At 38.6% G+C, this 20,011-nt stretch overlaps 1 protein-coding gene across 2 annotated transcripts in view; it reads left to right on the top strand.

Moving 5' to 3' along the window:
• UNC5C (unc-5 netrin receptor C) overlaps positions 1-20,011 on the top strand; it is a 370,552-nt gene that overhangs the window by 325,838 nt on the left and 24,703 nt on the right. For both annotated transcript variants that reach the window (XM_033106151.1, XM_033106150.1), the window contains 3 exons: positions 2,073-2,160; positions 11,999-12,167; positions 14,477-14,710. In XM_033106151.1, coding sequence (XP_032962042.1) covers positions 2,073-2,160; positions 11,999-12,167; positions 14,477-14,710 — 491 coding nt within the window. The remainder of the gene's footprint in view (positions 1-2,072; positions 2,161-11,998; positions 12,168-14,476; positions 14,711-20,011) is intronic.

Genomic DNA, 20,011 nt, shown 5'->3' with positions numbered 1-20,011 from the left:
AAGTATTTTGTAAAAACAGCAATAAGAACAATTTGATTGACCTAAAGCCTTCACGTAGCATAAGAAAAGTATATAATGAATTCTTTTGTAAACAGCCATACAGCCAATTAATCTACTACTAATTTTTCTTGAGTCTGAATATGAACTTGTGTTTGATTCTTCCTCTTATTCAGTCCCCCATTTGAGTGCCTTGACAATTTTTGCCCCATACCTTTAAAAGCCTATTTTAATAAATTGAAATACTTAATGGAATATTATTGTTTCTATATATTTTACATAGTTGAGATTATATATTTTATAAAATACATTTTACCTTTTTCTCATTAATTCTCATGCTATTGTGAACTCTTTAAAATCATTATTTGAAATATATTTTAATAGTCTATCAAGTGAATAGATCAAAATATACTCTCTTGATACTTCCATTGTTTAAACATTATATTATTCTTAAGACAGTGGTTTTTTTTTTAAAGGATATTCACTAGATTCTACCTTTCCTCCTCATTTCTACACCTGTCACTTTTTCATATGTGAATTATTATAAAGGCTTATCAAATGAAAAGGAGGGGGCCAACGTGTGTTAAATACTTTCTATGTACTAAGCAATGGTGATTTACACACACTATTTTATTTAATAGAGTAACAGTTGTTGCCTAATATGTATCAGGCTTTATTTGTACTACTTTACATCTATAATTTCACTTCATCCTCATAACAAACATAAAAGTACATTTTATTGTTCTCATTGGAAAAAAGAAAAATACCGAGACTTGGTAGACTCATGTGTGGTCTTCCTGCTCCCATTCTCTGCACCGGTGTGATGTCCCACTTCCCACAGCACCACAGCTCTGACATTGCTTTCCTTCTCAAGAATGCCATGACTCAACGTTTTCAGTTATACCAAAGCATTTGAGTAGCTAGTCCTCCTTAACGCTCCATTCTTTCTTCTCGAGACTTTCCCGTGTGGTCGGGCAAGTTTCCTTACTGCCCTCCACTCATTTGGCATATTCCATTTCCTTGCAAATTAAATTATAAGCTACTCAAAGACAACAACACTATCTTTTACTTCTTGGCATTCACAACAGTGCCACACACTGTACTCCCAAGGACGCTCCATAAATTTTTATGGAGTTGAAATAAACCGCATTTATTAAAGAATAAAATCATGGAGCCCAGTATCTTCAGGTTGCTGCCCGCCCTGAATTACTCTTTAAGATGACAGTGGGTCTTACAGGGTGGTCCGTGGACCACCATCATCGGCATCACCTGGCAACTTGTTAGAGCTACAAAAATTTACAGTTTTGTTAGAACTATAAAATCAGAAACTCGAGGGGGAGGGAGGTAGGATCCAGTAATCTGTGTTTTAGCAAGTCCTCCCGATGATTCTGATGCAAGCTCCAGGCACACCACTGTAATAGTCGCTGTTAACTTGGAACAGACGTCAATCCAATAGTCAAAATGGCACTAATCCTCAACTGAGTAAAAACCTGTTTGCCCTGCTGTGACTGAAACTAGCAATTACTGTTGACTTTCTGGCGTTATGTATGATAAAAGAACTTCTTCATCAATTATTGTTCTGTTACGGAGAAACACTGATTCTAACTAGCTATTTCAGAAATAAATGTCTTTTGATATTGTTGAAGTTAGCATTTCTCTGACTTTGACTCTCGTGGGGATTTCTTTTTTTCTTTACTTTTCTTTTTTAATTACAAACAATTCATCATTACAGCTGTTGGAAATTGTAAGAACAGTTGTTCGTTTGCCCCTCCTTTTACAAGGAAAATAACAGTGGAACCATCTGTCTATTCCTTAAATAAAACATGAGTTTAAAAAATTACATGATTCCTTTAAGTAATTTCATAACAGGTCACGGGGAGCTGTGGTAACAAGGCCAGAAAAGATGTGAGGCAGGGCAGCCATGAACATCTACATGCCTTTAAAGAGAAAGCAGGCGTATGGTTGCATAGCCACAAAATCTCCTTGATTCCCTTTCACTTGCTTCAAAGGCATTCTGTGATGTTTCCTTTTGATGCATAGGTCCTATATGACTGCTTTTCTCTTTTGCTATTCAGGAGTAAGCTTGCTGATTCCCGCTGGCGCCATTCCCCAAGGAAGAGTCTACGAAATGTATGTGACTGTACACAGGAAAGAAAATATGAGGTAAATATGCTTTTTCTGGGGCACTTGACTTTATCAATGTCTGACTTGGAGGAGAAGTGTACAACAGAAAGAATAAAACCAGCATATTTTTGTCTTGCGTGCCCTGCTTCTGGCGTACTCTTGTTTTTCTAGACCAGTGAAAGGTCAGCTTTTACTTCGCTGCATCTTTGAGGCTCCAGACACTTTTGAAGATCTTGAGTATGGGTGGAAGGCCAGAGATCTCTTCCCAAGTGGACATGTGGCCATATTAGCTGAAAAATGGCCACACACATATCCATAGATTGTCCAGAGAGATATGTGGGTAGACACAGAAACATCAGCTTAATATGGCCTGGCTCAGGATTCCAGCCTGTTCCCATTACAGGGTTAAAGGTTACAAAGAATTAGACAACCTCTAGCTCCTGACCTACCCTCACCTCAGCCTAGCACTTTATTCTCACCTGCAGATTCCTCTTTTTGTGACTGTCTCTAACTAAAATGTTATCAACTTCCTTCTTATGTTTATCACCTATGAATTCCATACTGTGCTTTTCTAAATGGATCTAGGGTTGATTAATGCTAAATTGAATCAAAAGGCTCCGTTTTGAATGTGTCATAATCATAAAGAGGAAGGTATTTTAAGTGAAAATAATAAGAGGAGTTTAGAAGTCCTAATTCAATTTGCAGTCTGGCCTCTAACAAATTATACATGATTATTTCTTGCTTAGTTCCCATATAAAGTGCTTGTGTTAAATAGTGCTTTGGAAGCCTGACTGATTAATGCTTCTGAAGTATACAGTGATTTTAAAGTAAAAGATGTTGTTGAAATGAAGATCCTTACATGTAATTTTCATTGTTTTTCCCCAGGGGAAAGGCATCAGTTCCTCAGCCCTGAGCACTGAATGTAAAGCATTAGTGACAAATGTAGAATTACATTATCATTATAACACATTATACCTTTTCTCTTCCCCTCTCTCATCCTCAGAAAAACATCCATTTTTAGTCTTGTTCTTCAATAGCTGAAAACTCTTTTATCATGCTCTCAGATGGAGATACTGATATTTATAATCTGTAGGACCCAGAACATTTTTTTTTCCTCCAGCGGTGTACTTTCACCTACATAAACACGAGCCTGTCTAACAAAATGATAAAATTCCGTGAGCATCACTCATGCCCTTATATTTGAGCAAAGGAAAAATCACTAAAGGCTTATATTTACTCACATCAAATATTCATTTTTTCATTCTCAATGCAAAGTAACATTCATGGGCCCTCAGAGCCTTTTTTTTTTTTTTTTTTTTTTTTTGCAGTAGCAACAGAAATGAAAATTGGCAAGCTCTAAGATCTCTTTGGAATTTGTTTTTTCTTTCTCTTGTCCAGAGTCAAGGTTAGCAACTAGTACATCCATTCCTCAAGGTCTTTGCCAACATGGACATTTTTGTTTAAACAGAAATGAGTACTGGCTGGTGCTTTATGCTGAAAAACAATGAGGTGTTCATGGTCTCTTATTTCCCATCTAATCACCATTATCTTTAGCTGAAGATCACATCAGAAGGGGATGCTTCAGGGGCCTGCTGAAGCTAAAAGATGTGTGTACTCACCTGCCTCCCTTCGTTTGCCTTCCCGTCCTTTAGTCAGCACCCTCACCAGTATAATTACACATTTTAGATGAAAGAAAGAGAACACAGAAAATTGATTAAAGCTAGACACTTCTGCTTTGACTCTAAAGAAAAGGAAACTAAATCCCTCCTTGCTACGCCTTCCACCTGAAGTTAGGTGCAGAGGGAATTATTCTATTGAATTTGGTGTGTATCAGAGAAGGTCTGTTTATAAAATGAAGCTCGAGAAGCCTGAAGATCTCAAAAGAAAATAGGCACAAGGGGACACAAGAAGATAACTATCTCAAATAAATGAGAAAGTTCTCTCTTCCCTAATTTTCTGTTGTACACTGGATGCATTTTTTTCCTTGTAAAAATACAATGACAAGAATGTGTTTCAGGGTATAGTGATAATGCAAAGCATAGCTACCATTTATTCAGCATCCTTTTGGTTTCATGTATTCTTCCCTACTTCTCTGCAAGTTATGCTGAGCTTTACTTTAGCTATGAACAAACTAAGCTCGGGGAAACTAAGTGGCTAGCCAGGTTTTCACAGTTAACGATTGAGGGAAGGCGGAATTCATACCCAGGTTATCTCAACCGCAAAGCTCTTCTGCTCACTCTCTCACACGCCATCTATCCTCCATCGCACGAGTACATGACTCAAGCCTGTGCCTTCTTATTACAGTGCATTCTGGAACACAGCTTCTTTCTATTGCTCACGAAAGACCTTTCCTATCCTCACATGATGTAAGAAAGAACTTCTTTCAGAGAAGACACTGTAAGGACTTTAGGAGATATGAATGTTACTTCAAGGCATTTAGGAAAATTCTGATTATTTTTCTCCATTTTCCTTCTCTATGATTCCCTTTATTGCATCCCAAACCGGGTGTTTTTCCAGCTGGATGGTATCCAGCTGGTCATGTGCTGATGTGAACTGTCCAAAGGGAGGCGTGAACTTAATTACATGTGGCATAGTGAATGTGAAAAGAGGGGCCTTGTCATTACCAAATGCGCTCTAAGAGAAAGCACTGAATGGCAGATAAGAAGCCTATATGAGCTGCAGAGATGGGACAAGCCGTCTCGGACCAAAAGGGAGCAGAGCTGCAAGGCTGTGCTCGTGACTTCTCCCCTTTGCAGATCTCTGCAAAGCCCCTGGAGAGACTGCAAAGCCCCTGTTTCCCTCTGTGGATACAATTGCCACGATTGATGGCACCAATATGGGCTCTTTTGCCTTGTTTCCAGTAAAAGTCTTTTTTAAATACGAGCCTAACTAAAGACTGTTTTGCCCATTGTCATTGTTTATTGAAAAACAATTTGCATTAAAGATATGAGCATTAAATTTTCCTGTCTTTGTATCCTGTACTTGCCTAGCAGTTTTCTCAAAAGGCCAAGAAATGAATTTAGACATTCCAAAGATAAAGGTAAATAGAACTTTTTTTGTAAACTGTAGGGGGCCAAGGAAGGTTTCTGAGCAGCCAAGTGATACAAGAATAGCAGTGCTTTTTAAAGATTGATCTGGTGAGGGTGTGTGGGATGAATCGTAGAGGGAACAGAAAAACTTCCCTAAAGGATGGATGCCTGGTTGAGCTGTGGCAATAATCTAAGTGTGCAGAGAAGGGATAGAGCCAGGCCTGAGCCTGGAGAATGGACAGTGAAATATATTTCTGAATCAACTGTTGGAAGTGATGCAACACACACACAAAGTATATATTTAGTAATCAAACCTTGGTCACTGGGAGAATTGTGAGAGCATTGAAAGAGGTCAGAAGCATCAACTGGTTCAAGGGGGAAAAGGATAGATTCTGAGTTAGATGCGTACAATGTGTGCAAGTGGAGATAAGGCATTATGGTAGATGTGCAGATGGGAAGTCACTGGTGAGTGGATCCTTCCAGGGTAAAAGTGCAGAAGCAGAAAGAAGAAAACTGGGAGAAATAATTTGGGAAATATTCCTAGTATTTACGGTTTGGGTGTGATGAGCAAAACTAAATAGAACATGCAAGGATAAGGCAGATAAAGAATTTGCATCACATGTGGTGCCACGTAGCAGCTCCTCAAATGACTATTTTCAATGAAAGAATGAATGATGGTACGTGTAATAGGAAAAGATCAAAGGTAAAGACGGTTTCCAGATGGAGGAAGTGGTTGACAGAGGTATTATTAAAATTAAATTGTAAAGAAAGAATAATAATTTCAATAATTATTAGATATGTTAACTGCAGGACATTGATAGTCTTTAGGTATTATTTTTTTAAGGATGACTTCCCAGTAGGAATAGTTTAAAGTATGAGTTCGTGGTGAGGTAGTTAAAACTATCATATATATTTACTGAATATAAATAATGAAGTAATGTGTTAGGATAGCGGGCCAAAAATCTCTTCATGTAGGTAATCAACTAGCAAAAAGGTTTCATTTATTTTAACATGTTGTTTGCAACTTTGTAAACGGTTGACATTATTATTTCTCAGTGAAACTCAAGGTATTCTCCTTTTAAATAGAGTCCTAAGTTCTTCCTTTGAAGGAACAGCTATAAAAAGATTAAAGATATAGGTGTGAGGGAGACAAGTCCAGGTATAATTAAATCTTATTCTCTCACTGTTCTCCACAGTGTTTATTTATTGAAATCCTACAAAATGATTCAAGGTGAATTACGAAAACACAATCCTTTCACTGGAAGAAAAAAATGTAAATAAGTGGACAAAAAATGGGAAAAATAAAATTAGAAAAGATAAGACAAAGTCAGGCTGGCAGTTAGAATATAAAATATTTGGTGTAATTCCCAGCATATTTCCTGGAATAGATCATGAATTTACTATTTCAAAGTTTTCAAGAGAAAAACATGGTGAGTTACAAGATCCCTGTGTCCATGAGGAAAAAAATATGCTGGGAAGAAGCTTAATGATTTCTCCTGTGGTTCCGCATGAAGAAGACATTTTGTTAATACAATGAACAACATCCTTAAAATAAAAACAGCAACGAGTTTCATAGGGCTGCTTCTTTTAGTGTTCCTCAACATAAGTAGATGGTACAAGGTGCTCGTATAAATTCAGTAAAATAATTTCACAAGGATTTAGTAATACAGTCAAGGTCACAATACCTAGGATAGATTTTGGCCTGGCCTTTCAAAGCAGCTTCCATAATTTTTGTTTGTTTGTTTGTTTGTTGCTCAATTAAGCTTTTTTTAAAAAAATTTATTGGAAAAGTAGAATTTAAAAAGCTCAGGGCAGGTAGTGCAGTTTTTGTTTTGTTTTGGTTTGTTTGTTTGTTTAATAAATTATATTGGGGGATAGTGTGTTTTTGCAGGACCCATCAGCTCCAAGTCAAGTCATTGTTTTCAATCTAGTTGTCCAGGGCGCAGCTTACTGGCCCATGTGGGAATCGAACTGGCAACCTTGGTGTTATGAGCACTGCGCTCTAACCAACTGAGTCAACTGGCTGCCCTCAGTTAAGCTTTTGATAGCCAGTGAGTTAGATATTCCTTGTCAGATACGTAAAGTGCAAATATTATATAAATTGCCAGCTATATGTGAAACCATGTGTTTAAAAGGAAGCTGAACCTCCTGAGGTGCATGACAAAAGACATGCCTGTCATTAGAAGGCATCTCATCCCCACATAGAGGTGGATGGACATAGCTTCTTTTCAAGAAGCAGTTTTGAGCCTGCTATAGCAAACAGACAAAATTTTTCAAGGCCCCAAACCCCCAAATAAATAACCCAAAATATACTATTATGTGTGAGAAACTAAAAGATTGTGTTTGAACTCTAGCTTTGCCTGTGACTAGCTATACAACTTTAGGCAAATGTGTTCATATCTCCAGATTCCAGTTTCCTCTTCTGGAAAAAGAAGTAACAGAAATACCCAAACTACCTAACAGGAATGCTGTGAGCAGTCAATGCAATTGCTTTTGTGAAAGTTTTGTAAATTACGCACTTTTGTATAGAAGTTCTCATTGATAATAGCAAGCAAAAGATGAGAAAAATATCTCTGAACAGGACCTATAAACTCCTCTCTGAGAGCTTTGTTCTAGAGGCCTCAGAACCCATCCAGCATTTACAGTAATATTATTTTTGCTGGACTTTGAAAATTTACAATTTTAATCGTCATGCATTACTGAATTTCTACTTAATTGCTGCTTCTGCAGGTAAGTTTTGCTTTGTGTTCATTTCCATATCATCTGCAATTAATATTTATATAGTGTTAGCTTAAATAGCTTAGACAACACATGACTCATAAAGTAGTCAAACCCTTCTTTGTAAAAACATGAATCAGACTTATTTATATTTATTTTCTACTATTTTTGTTTCACATATTTTAATATCCTCCCTTTGTGCAAATAAAGAAAATGTGAATTTAAGCGCTCTGACCTTTGGTTTCATGTAGTTAAATCTTAACCGTCCCAAAGTCACTCCTTCCGTAAATGCTTGGAAATATTTTCAGTTTCAACACTACTTCTTTCAATCTCTAAAACACAAAAAGATTCTTATCATTATTTCTTCTTTGTTTTTCATTCTATTATGAATTCCACTTCACTACTTCCCCATTTATTATGTTCTTGCACCTCACTAGTTTAATAAATTCTTTTGACACCTACCGCTCCTTCTTTCTCTTGCTGTCCCTCCTCCAAGAATGGCACCCATCAATATTGCATGCCAGGGGTGTGCGTGGAGAGCACAGGTCTGACAGCTCCCCGTCCCAGCAGGGAGTCTTCTTCCTTCTGTTCCAACTCAGTGATGAGAAGAACCCCTCCTCTTTCTGCCTCAAGCACAGGCTGCTAAAAGCAGGGTGAGAGACAGATGTTTCCAATCCCCAACTGTATTGCAAGGACCACTTGAAATGGATTCCACTTTAGTCTCCTTCCTTAAAAGTTTAATGCTTACTTCTCAAGATATACTTGTAACTAAAAGGTAAGAGTAGTGCTCAGGAAAACACAATCATTGCTTTTTTTTTTTTTTTTTTTTTTTTGGCCCAGTTAGGAAAAGTAGAATTTAAAAAGCTCAGAGCAGGTAGTGTAGTACTGTTTTTTAAAATAAATTTTATTGGGGAATATTGGAGGATAGTGTGTTTCTCCAGGGCCCGTCAGCTCCAAGTCATTGTCCTTCAATCTAGTTGTGGAGGGCGCAGCTCACTGGCTCATGTGGGAATCAAACTAGCAACCCTGTTGCTGCGAGCTCACGCTCCAACCAACTGAGCCATCCGGCCGCCCAGGTAGTGTAGTATTAGCTATGGTACAATGAAAGCAAAACTTCACTCATGTTCTAAGAGAATGAATTTCAGACTGGAAGGAAGGAAGGAGGAAAAATTGGGTTAAGAGGAAATGAAAATGAGGGGCAAAGGGGATGGTAATGATTTCTCAAACTGCCAATAACCTTAAGATTTCATATAGAAGTACATTTCCAAGTACTTCAATAACTTTTGATTTAATAAAACTATGTTGTTATCAAGTAGAATCAAGACAGTATTAACAGACTAAAAAGAGACAAAACAGTTGTTTTGATTTTCTAAATAGAAGGAAAGAAAAGACATATGTTGCTGAGATCCTAGTAAAATTTTAGAATGAGGAAATTTTAGAATTTTAGAAGAGGAAGCAATGATAGCCAAGTTTTATGAAGGGGAAAATGTGCCAAATTTTACTTGAGTCCTCAGCACTGATGATGATATTTGTCAAGAACTGAAGAATCTCTAAGATTTACTTGTGAGCTACCACGATTTGTGAATGCTGTTATATGACACCGACTCCTAGTCAGAGACAAAGGACAGTTTATTACTCAGAGCAATCGTAGCATCCAGAGTATCATCATTTTTGTGCCAGTTTCCTGAACCCCAGTTCCAAAAGAGTGATGCAAACGGGGTCAGTGACATCGACACACTCAGTGGTTGCACTCCAGAAAGGACCCCTGAGCTTAGGTAACCTGGGTCTTTTATAATGGGAAGTAGATATGCCTGCCATTTACTCCAGAGTTAAGCACTATCTTCATCTTCCAAGGCAATTGCTATGTAATCACCTTGAAAAGATAGTCGGGAACATGCAAAAGCATGAGACATCCAGAGAGAATTGTCTTTCAACAATATTTAAAAAAAAATTAGTAACAACCTCCACCACTCATTGAGTATTAATTGAGGCCACAGAGATAAGCTAACTTCTAAATTATGTAGTATTTAATACATAAAATGTAGATTGACTACACAAAAATCCATTTCGAGTGTCCGTTGCAGTTATAAAGGAATTTGATATATCCCCTGTAGTATCCATGTGAATAAAATGGAAAGATGTGAACTGGACAATGTATATTTTAATGGATTTATATTAGGCTGAACTAAATAACTCAAAGTATTGATGTCAGAGTGGAGAGAGGTTTCAAGTGATGTCCTTGAAAAGGTCTCTGTCTTTATCCTGTTCTTGTATTACAATGTTATCAGTGATTGGAATGAGAACATAAATGGCAGGCATATCAGATTTATGGAGGATAAAAGACTGGAAGAGGTGGCCAATATTTGGGGGAAAGACTTAGCATTAAGAAATAGATGACCTGAAATTTTCCCTGAAACTATTAAGGTGAAATTAAATAGCTAAATATAAATTTCTGTACATAGGTTCAAAAGCTTTCATTGCAACCATAGACTTATAGAGACTTAGCCTAAGACATTTCATTTTAGCAATACACAGAGTTGATAGCTTTAAGAAATTGCTCAACTGTCTTGGGGCTTCATTACCTCATTTTATAAAGGCGATGCTTAACCATATTATCTCTGTCTTTCCATCTAACTGAAGCCTGCTAGATAATATTTATAAATAATTACTTGATTGAGAATAATCTAAAGCAACAATTTTGAGGGTATTGATCAAACTCCATATTCCAAATCAAAGCAATAGTAGTCCCTCTATAATGTCTATTTGAGTGTTACATTCATTTCAAGATGACCCATTTTAGTTGACATTGAAACAGACAAACATCTATATGTGAAGATTATATAATCTATATAATGAAGATTAAAAATATAGGGAGAGAGATGGAAACTATGCTTTTACAGCTAAAGTCTAAAAAAAGATATTTGATCTGAAATACAGAAAACTTTTTAGACACCATAAAAATCTCTAAATAGTTGAATGGCTTTCATGCCAAAGTGGAGAGAAAGCAGAGCAAGGATATGTGAAGAGAAGTGTCAGGAAGGCAGATTGTGTTCTTTCTAAGTAAGAACATGTTGTAAATTAGAGTTGGTAATAGATGAGTGACCCTCAGTAGTGGACCACAATTTTGGGTGTGTCTAAAACACCCACCACATGTCAGCATATTGTAGAGAGATTTCTTCTTTGGATGGAAGGTGGTACTTGTGGACCCTGAAGGGCCCTTCGTCCTCTAAAGTTCTATGTGTCTCTGGTTTCTTAAGCCACTCTACCTGACAGAGTAGTTTTGAGTACTGTTGTTAAGACAGCACTGATTTTAGTCCTAGCCCTAGCACTGTTACTTGTGAGACTGTGGGCAGTCCACTCAACACCTTGGGACTACTTCCTCACGTACCAACTGATAGCTCAGTTTCATTTATACATTTGCTTGTTGATTACAGTCTTATTAGGGAAAGAGTTTAAGGGAATTAAAATAAAACCTATGAAATAAAGATTTTGAATCTTTAAGGTTTTTACTCCCCGACTCTCAGAGTATGAAGTATACAAGTAGAGAGATTTCATCTTAAAATGCTATAGAAATAGTTATATATTCTGTCTGGTAATATTTGAATGAATGAATGTGCCATACTAGCCTGAATTATTCCTGAAAAAAAAATCATTTGGATGAAGTTTAGCTCTATGATGTCCGTATTCTGAAGTGATGTTTTAAAAAGTATTTTTCAAGTTAGGTCCTAAAAAAAACACAAAAGTATTTAAAAACCTGTGAGACCAATGACAAGTTTTATCAGAAAACATGGTTCTGTAACCTTTTAAGGACTCTGTACCTTCTCATTCCACCCTGAAAATATCCATCCATGGATTCAGAGGACATCACCAAAGGCAGACCTGTGTCTGAGGGAAGGGGATCAAAGAGAGGCAGGCATATCCACTGTTATCATAAAGACCTTCAGTCTTGCAAGACCAAAGTCTTGGTATAAAGAGCTTGCCTTTCTATGTAGTTCTGTGTCACTACCACCCCCAAAAATAAACTCCAAGAAGAAACTATTTGTTCAATTTTAGATTTAAATTCTCAAAGAGTACGTAGCACAGAAATAGGATGGAAATGTCACTGATGCTGTTCTCTGCTCTCCTCCTAGGCCACCCATGGAAGACACACAGACACTCTTGACCCCTGTGGTGAGCTGTGGGCCTCTAGGAGCCCTACTGACCCGGCCCGTCGTCCTCACTATGCATCACTGCGCAGATCCCAACACTGAGGACTGGAAGATACAGCTCAAACACCAGGCAGCTCAGGGGCAGTGGGAGGTGAGCTCTTGTTGGATAAAGATGGAACATAGGAGCAATCCATGCAGATAAACAGGAGCAATCATGAGAAGCAAAAACATTTTTAAAACAAAACATGGATGGAATTTTAGGTTACACTCAAAATGAAAGAGAAAGAGAGAAAGGGACAAAGAGAGGGGAGAAAGAGCGAGGGAGGCAGGAAGGGGAAGAGACAGACAGACAGACTGTTTATTGAATGCTTTATCTACTGACTGATAGACATAAAGAAAATGGTCAAACATGAGCTAGCTCATAGGGAAAGTGCATTTTGGAATCTTACACAAATCTCTTTTGGAAAATACATACTATATCTTGGGAGGGAAATAAACATATATATTTATATTTGTTATATTATTATTAAACATATATTTATGTTTATATTTATGTATGTATATATACATATATATATATATATATGTATATTAACATATATATTGAATTTGCAGTTAGAGAAATATTGTACCTGGGTCAGAAAACGTTAGGCACTTACTTATAGACAAGTACTGGAAATCTAGTTCTTCTGAACTTAACCTAGGAAAACAGAAAGGGTATATCTTCTACGTTCCGCTGGAATGAAGAACACCTATGGCATCCTGGCTTTCAGTGGCCATTGCCATCATAACTTCCTAAGGACAGTACCTTAAGCAGATCCAGGTTTTGACATCAGAGCCCTTCAGTTAGCACCTAAAGTTAAGTGCAAAAGGGTTTGTTATATTTACCACGAAGATTTTACACCTAATGTCTTTTTAAAGCTTGCTTATGTTTATTATTATCCTTTGAGTAAATAATATCTATTGTTTTAATGGAAAATACCAAGTAAAGAATTACATTTTAGACTATTCTCAGGAAAGCATGTTTCAGGAATACGTTTATCAAAAAATATCAAATCGTTTTAAAAGCTACCCCTCCCTGTATTTTGTGTCATCGTTACAAAGAGAAGTATATGTTACGTATTGTGTGATTACTTACGGTGTTTTTCTTTTAGGAAAGAAATTTTTGGAAAAAATATACATAAAAATTCAAGCCCCTAATATTTTAGGAAAAAATAGCATTAGAGTTAGAAAAGCAGCAGGGCATCCCTGGGGTTGATTCTTTTTCTATGGACATGTTTCTTTTCCTTTCTATGGACATGTTCTCTTCGACACGTGAGGGGATCACTCCTTGCCCACACATGTATTTTATCTCTCCCGTGTGAAATTGTCTTTTAAATTTGAATTAATTAAAAGTTGGAAGAGCTCACATAAATATCTGAACTTCCAGCTTCTTCTGAAAAAAGAAAGGTTGTACGCTCAAGGGGCCTGAATTCCTGTGTAGCCTCCATGGGCTGAAACAAGTGGAGACTGAGCTCTTCAGCCAGCTCTGTGCTCTGCTTCACTGCGGTCTGCCCCATTCGTATTGCCATCTGCCCTTCCTGCTTCACACCTTTCTATTGCCTGGCTGCCCTGGGAGGCATGTGGAATTGTGACGCTTGGTGTATGGATTCTACACTTGGTCTTTCTTCTGTGGCCTGAGTCGTCTGGATAAATCAAAACCTGGTTGAGTTAGTAACTGTTTTTATAGAATTCATCACTTCACTTCCACTTATTTTTATGTCTTGCTAATTTTTTCCCAAAATTTAAAAGGATGGACTGTTTAAAGGCTGACGTGAAAAACAACAGAGAAAAGTGTCTTAAAAGTATGGACTTGGCCATATTGTGCTTTCTGTAGAGTCCAGCAGCCCAGATTATTGAGGAAAAGAAGGGTATGGCTTCGGAAAGTAATTGGCGGGTGAGTTTGGAAGAACATAGTAGAGTTGTAGTGTATAATTCCTTAATTCATCTAATTCTTTCAAACTCCAAATTTTAAGGAGGGGAAAAAGAAACTACTCTGCTGTAATGACATTGATATAAAATAGTACTTTAGGATTACACAAGAAATTGAGAAATTAACACATTAAATTCTCAGAAACAGATAATAAACTCAGGTGAACTGAAGTTAAAAGGATAATTCATCAATTTCTTGGGCAATTTTACGTAGACTCCAGTATTGCAGATTCTCAGAAGATCAAAACATGCTAAATAAAGAGTATCTAAATAAAGAATATTAAAGTATAAAGACAAGGGAAGTACAGGAGATTCTGATAAAGAATGGAAATAGAAATACAATAAAGCCTGAGAAAGAAAAGAGCAGGAGAAAGAATTATAACATTTAGGAGAAGACATCCTGCTCTATCCACCACCACTGGCCACAGTGACAGTGGTCAGCTGGACCCTCAGGGGCTCAGCCACGGTTCCTTCCCTCTTGTCCCCCAGGACGTGGTGGTGGTGGGAGAGGAAAACTTCACGACCCCCTGCTACATTCAGCTGGACGCGGAGGCCTGCCACCTCCTCACAGAGAACCTCAGCACTTACGCCCTGGTCGGGCAGTCCACCACCAAAGCAGCCGCGAAGCGCCTGAAGCTGGCCATCTTTGGGCCACTCTGCTGCTCATCTCTGGAGTACAGCATCCGTGTCTACTGTCTGGATGACACCCAAGATGCCCTGAAGGTAAGCGCTCCTGCCTGAGCCACCCTTTTCACCTTCACACAGAAGCCAAGGTTTGGCGTGACTGTGCACGTGTGTGTGTAGGTGTATGTATGCGTGTGCCTGAGTGGATGCACACAATGTTTGGCCCCAAAAGATGCAGTTAAAAAAATAAAATTAGACGTTTCTGTGAGGCCAGGATGATAAATGAGCTGTTTCCATTATGCTGATTCCTCCCGAGAGCTACTTTTGTTTACCTTCCTTGATTTCCTTTAATGAAAAATTTAGAAATGGGAGAATTTGGCAACAGGACCCATGGATGGTAAATAATCTGCTTCCATGTTCATCTCAGCTGTGTTCTTCCTATAAAAGGAATTGGTGTAATTGTTCACTGTGTATGTTTGTCTTGTGTGCTACTGTATTTATACGCTTCCCCATTATTTATATGAGGACTGCGAGGAAGAGGGTTAGCATTTGACAACAGGTGGCTGCTTTGCAGAATAAATGAGCTGAATTCCTGATGGTATTATTGCCATTCATTTTATCTCATTTGAAGCTTTAAAGGATATAGTCAGTGCCTTTGAAGAAGTTATAATCTAGCAGGAGGAATAAAAGAAGCATGCCACGGCCTAGGAGACGAGTCAGAGCGTGATAAATGCTATAGATGAATGCAATGTTCTATGGACATTCAGGACAGGGAGGCATCATATTATTTTAAGGAAATATGACAAGAAGTCAACGTTTGATATTGGCCCTAATGGAAGACATGGTTTAACCAGCAATAATGGGAAAAAATACAAGATTTCTATGTGAAGGGAACAGCGTGAGAAAACACAGAGAGAACAGTAAATACAGACTCTATACAGGCATATTATTTCCAGTAAACTGAGAATGATACATAGGTGTTTTATGGACTTTGGCTGTCAGAGAGAAGAGCTGAGATTCAGTTTCTTGAGTTAATGGAGAGCCACTGGAGACATTTAAACAGAAGAAAGACATGGTTGGAAATATATGTTAGAAATAGTTTGATGTCAGTGGGAATATAGAGTCTAGTTACAAAGAAAAGCATGTTAGTGTTGGGGTGATGACAGAGGCGTGAGAAGAAGAGAATAGATGTGCGAGGTTCTATTTAAGTAGTTCTCGCAGGCCTGGGGAACTAACACCAAGTGGACTAAGCAAAAGATCAAGTCTGCCTCTGAGTACCAGTAGCAAATGCAGGAGGCAGGTAGCTTTGGGGTGTGGATCTGGTGCTTTTGCTTTGGGAATATTAAGTTAGAGATATGAACAGACATCAGGACAAAGGTGCCCAAGGCACAATTAGAAACATGGGTGTGGCTCTCTGAACAGATTGCATATCCTGAGATAGAAACTCAGCAAGCAATTCTGTAACATTCATTTTTGTCATCCATGGTGATCAGAGAGAATATCAAGGGAAAGTAGAGGGCGAAAATAATAATAAAAAGTCACAAACATAACTGAGAACTTGCTATGCGCCAGGAAAGATTGTAAATATTTTTTAGTAGCACGTGTAATCTTCACAGCTACCCTATAAGATACCATTATTTCCATTTTACTGATGTACAGTCCAAGGCCCAGAAAGGCTAAGTAAGTTGCTCTAGGTCACATAGCTATCGAGTGGAAAGCACAAGTTAATGCCCAGGCATCTGGCTGCAGCATGGATTCTCCAGTCCTAAAAAGTGGGTTTCTTGAAGAGCCACCTCTAGAACATAGGGACCAAGGCGGGGGGCGGGGGACAGGGGGAACCCTGCCATTGCAAGGGAGCAGGAAGGGCACCCAACAAAGGAGCGTCAGAAGGATGAGCACCCAGAGAAGGGAAAAGTGGAAGAAAAATGTGTCAAGGAAGCCAAAGGAAGCGATATTTCTGAAAATCAGGGTATTTCTTTCTAGAGTTTCCATCCAGAGAATATTTCTGGGTCATGAAAACTTGAGTGTTACAGATTGGTTCCAGGGAAGGGATAAGACAGAGTTGGTCGCTGGATATATTTTTGAAGGTCGAGCCTGCGGGAGTTTCTGATGTTGAATAAATGATGTGACCACACAGCTCTAGTGTAAAGCCTAAGGTTATTTCTTTTATATTCTTTGCAAATGTGATACTTCTAAGGCACTGTCAGGATAGAAATCATCCCTGGCTTAAATTCTTCTTAGGGAAAACTGTATTTGTAGACAGGTCTGATTAAGGCAAATCTTTTTTTAACAATTCCAAGGAAAGTTCATTGCAAAAAGCATACCATAGTAGATCTACATCGTATTTGAAATGTTTGATACACATATTTTATACTCACACAAATCGTTCTTCTCAGGTACCTTTGCCCTTTCTTCCCAACAGACACACACAAATCCATGCCAAAAAAAAAGAGTAATGTTTCATAACATAATTTTGATTCTTTTAATTAGTGATCAACACCAAGAAAGATTGATATACAGGTTTAAACAGTAAAAACAATCCAAGAGAAGTTTGTATTGTGGTCAGGGCTTTCCAACTAGACATTTACAAATTCTCAATATCTGGGGATCCAGCACTTAGCGTGAAATAAATATGAATAATGGATAAGGCTTTCTTGCACCTCATGGCCTTTTAATAATGCAGAAATACCAAAATCCTAGTTAAAGGTGGGCGGTCTATCCACCTTACCAAAGAGACAGTTAGTGCAGTGTGGTCAACACTGCCTCACACCCAGGAATAAATTGGATCCTTGGGGCCCATAAACTCAGAAAGGCCCTTTGCTATCTCAGTTTTGCACCCTGCACACGTTTTAGCACCTTGCCTGCTAATGATCACTACCAGTCTCTTTCTCATGCCCCTACTTCTCTAATCTCTGTTATCCATAAATACTACCTTTTGTAGCACCCCATCCAGATACCCCCTCCTTCTTCAGGCTCACCCTACTTCATGTCCTTCCTAAATCAGTAGTTCTCTGTCCCACACACATAGGAATCAGCTCCGGAGCTTTAAGAAGACTTGCTCCAGGACCCCAACCCAAAGGCTCTGATCTAACTGGTCTGGATATTGGTGTTTGGTTGGTTGTTTGGTTGGTTTTTAGCACTTTGTGGGTAATTCTATTGTGCATCCAAGGTTCAGAACGATTATCCAAACCACACAGATCTTTTTGGAACTTTAATCCTGTCAAGGACAAAGTTTCCTACATCCTCAAATCATTCTCTCCCCAACTCTGTCACTTGGTCACATGATCTGCAACTGGTTCTTCCAAGTAACATGGCATCTCTCCCAATTCCCGCAGTGAAGACAACACCCTTTAACAACAAGGCCGAGAGGAAAAATGCCAATAGTTCTCACAGCCCCTGAGCACATCTGGACACTCCTTCACTGGCTGGGTCTCTGTTCTGTTATTCTTTATTCTGTTACTCTGCTATTCATCACCCATTTCAGCTCCTTAGTGCAGAATCCCCTTAGTATACATCCTCACCCTAGCAGTACCTGCCTCATGGTCTTTCTACTCATTTTATTTCCAGCATCCTCTCAAATTCATAGTCACCACTTAATCACAAGTCCTTTGTCCCCATTTAGTCTAATAGCCTTCACATCATCCCACGTTATCTATTCTCCAGTGTAGACACGTTGTAGTTTCATCCTTATTAACAACTGCACCAAGATCTCCACCTGCTAAGATCTTTACCTGTGAAACACCCCCTTTCTGACCACAACCGTCTGACCTTCCATCTCTCACACACATCTCTCACACACAAAGCACACGCAAGCTGCCCTTTGTCCTTAAGTCAGCACTCTCTCAACCTTTTGTGACCTCCTGTTCCACAAACCTACATCTGCTCTTACCCATATCTACAGGGAACTCACTGTCACTCTGAAATCTCCCGTATGCAGCTGCTACAGTTTCCTAATTTCCATAGCTAAAGATGACCTCCCCTGAATAAGCCCTCTACTTCTCCTTCCAGGCTGTTGAGTTGCTCTAAAAAGTCATACATTTCTAATGGAGTCTATTATTCTCTCAAGATATCTCCCCTAGGCTATGCTTCCCCTATTTCTTCAAAATCCTTTCACTTCTTTTCTTGACTCATTAGATTTCACAGAGCACTTCTTCTAAGTCTCTCCTGCTCTCCTGAAGCCCCTGATTGTGTCATAGCCCCTTCATGTTTTGCAATGACCTAACTCCTATTGTACCATCCAAGGGATGATCCCTCAGATGCTGTCCTTTATCTTTGAAACTTTTATTTCAGCCTCTTCTCACCTTACCTGGGCTCTGATAAAAAGGAGCTCCGCTTCCTTGTGTGTGCTTTAATCCAACTCCTATACCACCTTCATCTCCAGCATAGCAAATGCTGCCCGGAAGTGGGTCTCCCTGCACTTGATCTTTTCTTATAACCACTGCTGTGTACTGAGGATTCTTTCTGAATTGCAGAAAACCTCACTGCTGCACTAGGGCAGAGACGGAAGTCCAGTGGAGGGCTCATTCTCAGGGTTTAGAACCACTCAGTCTGGAGAGCTATTACACAAAGACAATGTCTAGAGCTGAACGTAGCAAGAATATTAATTCCCACTTATTATCATATGTGCTTATTTTTTCCATGTGGATGAGGGTGGGGGGAAGGATACCACCACATCAGTCTCAAGTAACCCTGATCATTCTTTCCTCTGTCACCCACCTCTTTGAGTTCAGCAGCTTTCTAACAATGTCTCAGATTTGTTAAGCCTGGGGGCAAAAATCTTCACCTAAGCCTTAAAAGGTGCTTCAGCTATTGGGGAGCATTGATGTAGAATTAGAATACAGGGCAGTGACTGCTGGAGTAAAAAGTCAACGCTGCTGAGAGACAAAGGAATTATTTTTTCTTATTCTTATTATTAGTTTCAGGTGTACAAAGCAATGTAATAGACATTTATCATTTATATCCCTCACACAGTGATAACCCCCCTCCCGCATCTACTACCCCTCTGAGATTGCAAATCTTACCATTGCAACAATATGGATGGACCTAGAGAACATTATGCTAAGTGAAATAAGTCAGAGAAAGACAAATACCATATTATCTCACTTATATGTGGAATCTAAAGAACAGAATAAATGAATGAACTAATCAGGAATTCTTTTATACACCTTTCAGGTGGGTTTCTTCCTGTGCATATGCTGAAAGGAGCGGTGGGAGCTATTATTATGTGCAAGTTGAGTTCACATAAAGAGATAAAGATGCTAAGGATTCTGCGGTAATTTAGAATCAATCCCATGCTCAAAAAGAGGTCACATCTATTGTAAAGATTGTGTTGGGTGTTATCACAGCTTTTCTCTTTCCCTCCTCTTCAGGTGATTAAATTAAAAATATTGGTGTTTTCCT

This window comes from Rhinolophus ferrumequinum, chromosome 5, assembly GCF_004115265.2.
Source record: "Rhinolophus ferrumequinum isolate MPI-CBG mRhiFer1 chromosome 5, mRhiFer1_v1.p, whole genome shotgun sequence".
NCBI classification, from domain to species: domain Eukaryota; kingdom Metazoa; phylum Chordata; class Mammalia; order Chiroptera; family Rhinolophidae; genus Rhinolophus; species Rhinolophus ferrumequinum.
Note: the sequence above shows the minus strand (reverse complement) of the source record. Positions and strands in the feature narration are given on the sequence as shown.